Source organism: Suricata suricatta, chromosome 17 (assembly GCF_006229205.1).
Source record: "Suricata suricatta isolate VVHF042 chromosome 17, meerkat_22Aug2017_6uvM2_HiC, whole genome shotgun sequence".
Lineage (NCBI taxonomy): Eukaryota > Metazoa > Chordata > Mammalia > Carnivora > Herpestidae > Suricata > Suricata suricatta.
Window position 1 is genome coordinate 9,990,865 of NC_043716.1, and position 2,557 is coordinate 9,993,421.

Below are 2,557 nucleotides of genomic sequence, written 5' to 3' on the forward strand. Positions count from 1 at the left end.
CTGGGCAACTCGGCTTGGGGGCCGTGGGTTAGAGCCCATATCTGGGAGGAGGCCTGCCCAGACAGCTGGTGGGTGGGGGGAGTGTCAGAGGCCCCAGCAGGGAGCGCTGGGGGGTATCCTGCGCGGGGCTGGGTCCAGCGACAGGGAGTTTGCAAGCAGTTTGGGGCTGTGGTTTCTGCCCCCCTCAGTGTCCCACGAGCTCTCACGAATATCCCTTCTGTGCCTGGCCCTGCTGACGTCAGTGTGACCACGTGGGCCCTCCCTCAGAAGCCCCTAGAGTGGTAGACACGGACGGACAGAAGCAGCCCCCTTATTAAGCACGGTGACAGGGTGTGGACTCAGCGTGTTCTGGGGCGCACAGGACGGGGGTTTGTCTAGAGATGGTGGAGAAAGATGGAGGGACCACAGCGTGCCGGGTGCTCCGAGGAGGCTTGTTGCCGAGACAGGAAGCGCAAGACGTGAGGGGAGGTGTGGGGAGAGGAGTGGGGGGCGCGGTGTGAGGGGCAGGTGGCCACAGTGGGGAAGGTCCGGGGGACCGTCAGGGGCTTCCTGGAGGAAGGGCGTCCAAACTGGGCTTGAAGATGGTGGGGCGTTTGGACGGGTGGGGCCAGGGCCTCTGAGGGGCAGTGCGAGCGGGCCCCCGGGCTTGTAGCCTCCTGACCCTTGACAAGAGCCAGGGCTCGCGCGGACTCTGGCCTCCTTGAGGCCGGGCCTGGTTTTTCCGCCGCCCCTCCTCCCCGCCAGCGCTCAGCACCTGGCCTGGGCCCAGTGGGTGCGGCCCGTGCCAGCCGGGCCAGTGGGCCTGCCTCTGACCTGGCACCGCCTGGCTAACAGCTCCTGCTCACTGGAGGCTCAGAAGTTCTATCACTTTTCTGTGACTCAGCACAAGCGTCTGTGAAAACATTTGTTTCAGGCACAAGAGGACCATCCCCATGTTTGTCCCAGAATCCACGTCTAAGCTGCAGAAGTTTACAAGGTGAGTTTTCTGCACGTCGCCTCCAGTCCCCCTTCTGATGGAAGCAGGCGGAGCGGGGGAAGGGCTGTCACAGTCCTCCCTCACTTGTGTGGGGTGATCTCCTCACGTCTTCCTACTGCTCTGTGTTTGGGGACAAGTGCTGTGTGGTTTCTGGGGGTCACTGGGCTCCTGTCAGCCACTGTTTCAGCTGTGGAAGGCTCCACACCGTTACTTTGTGCCGCGTTTTGCATCAGAGCAGAGCAGATGAGGACATGCTCATGACATAATGTGACATTAAGAAGGTAGGACACAGGAGGAGACCACAGAGAGCTGGACAGAAGGGGAATAACTCCTGAGGGGCAATTTCTGTCAGGAAATGCCTCACACGCGGAAGCCTCTTCGAGGAAGTGACATCTGAGCAGGAACTAGAGCAGAGGGAAGGGCCAGGGTGGGCAGTCGGAGGAAGGAATGTTCCAGCCATAGCAAACAGCATGTGCAAGGCCGGCGGGCTTAGTGTGCGAGGAGGGGTCGGGACGGGGTGTTGCTGCTGGATGGGTATGGGGAGGATAGGGGGAGACCCCATGGAGACAGGGAGCGTGCGCACGGATGTGGGGGAGGCCGGACCAAGGCCTCTCACCCCTCACCACGTCCGAGTCGAAGCCAGGCCTTACGGCTTACACAGCAGGAGGGCCGGTCGGCTGGGCCCTGGCTGGCTGGCTGACTCGAGGTCGGGGACAGGAGCGCAGCTGCGGGCCACCACTGCTCCCCACCAGCTCAGCCAGGAGGGGGCCCTGGGCCCTCTGGTCACAGCAGGATGTGGGGGAGATGGAGGGCCATCTGGGGCCCTGGCTGGCGAGCAGCCCCCATATTGGGTCCTGGCCAGAGCCCTGCTCTCTGCAGAGAGGGACAGCGCCGGACCTGAGCCAGGGAAGGCGCACTGAGTTCTGAGGCCTGGGGAGGCGAGAACTGGGGTGTCCCCTGTCCTCTGGGAGGCCACCGTCGGCTAGAGAGGCCATTGCCCACCCCACGGGACTGTTGGGAGAGTGCCGGCCGTGCCCACTGGCGGGGCCAGGAAGGTTAAGAGCCTTGAGCCCACACAGCTGTCCGGGCCGGGGAGTTCATGCCGCTCTGCATCCTCCAGGCCTGAGGGAAGCTCGGGTCTCAGGGCCAGGGCCCTCAGGAAAGAAGACAGGCCTTACGGCTTACACAGCAGACGAAGATTCTGCCGGTGCCCGAGGGATAGCAGCTTGGGGCGGGGGTGGGGGGCAGGGAGCAGGGGGGAGGGGGTGGTCACCCCTGGGCAGGGGCAGGGGGCAGAGGGGCAGGGGGGCGGTTTCCCCTGGGCAGGGCAGCCTGTGCTTGGACTACAGACACTGGAGGAAGGTCTGATTAGCGAAGGCAGTTTGATCAAGATCTTCCCAGACATGGCCTGGCCCGCGTGGAGGCTGGCGTGTAACTGGCTCCCAGTGGCCTTTGCTCCCTCCAGAGACTTCTTATTCCTGCCCCCACCCCCCAGCCCCCTGCCCTGCCGCCCTTGCTCAGACCACCTGGCCTGGCCGGGCCCGCTCAGCCCCGTATAATTTCCTGGGGCCACTGTAACCA

The 2,557-nt window shown here is 64.0% G+C and overlaps 1 protein-coding gene across 1 annotated transcript in view; it reads left to right on the forward strand.

Annotated features, from left to right (window-relative positions):
* Positions 1-2,557, forward strand: part of B9D1 (B9 domain containing 1) — a 12,829-nt gene that overhangs the window by 7,891 nt on the left and 2,381 nt on the right. Inside the window, exon 4 of the mRNA XM_029928880.1 lies at positions 884-976. Within this exon, the coding sequence (XP_029784740.1) occupies positions 884-976 (93 nt within the window). The remainder of the gene's footprint in view (positions 1-883; positions 977-2,557) is intronic.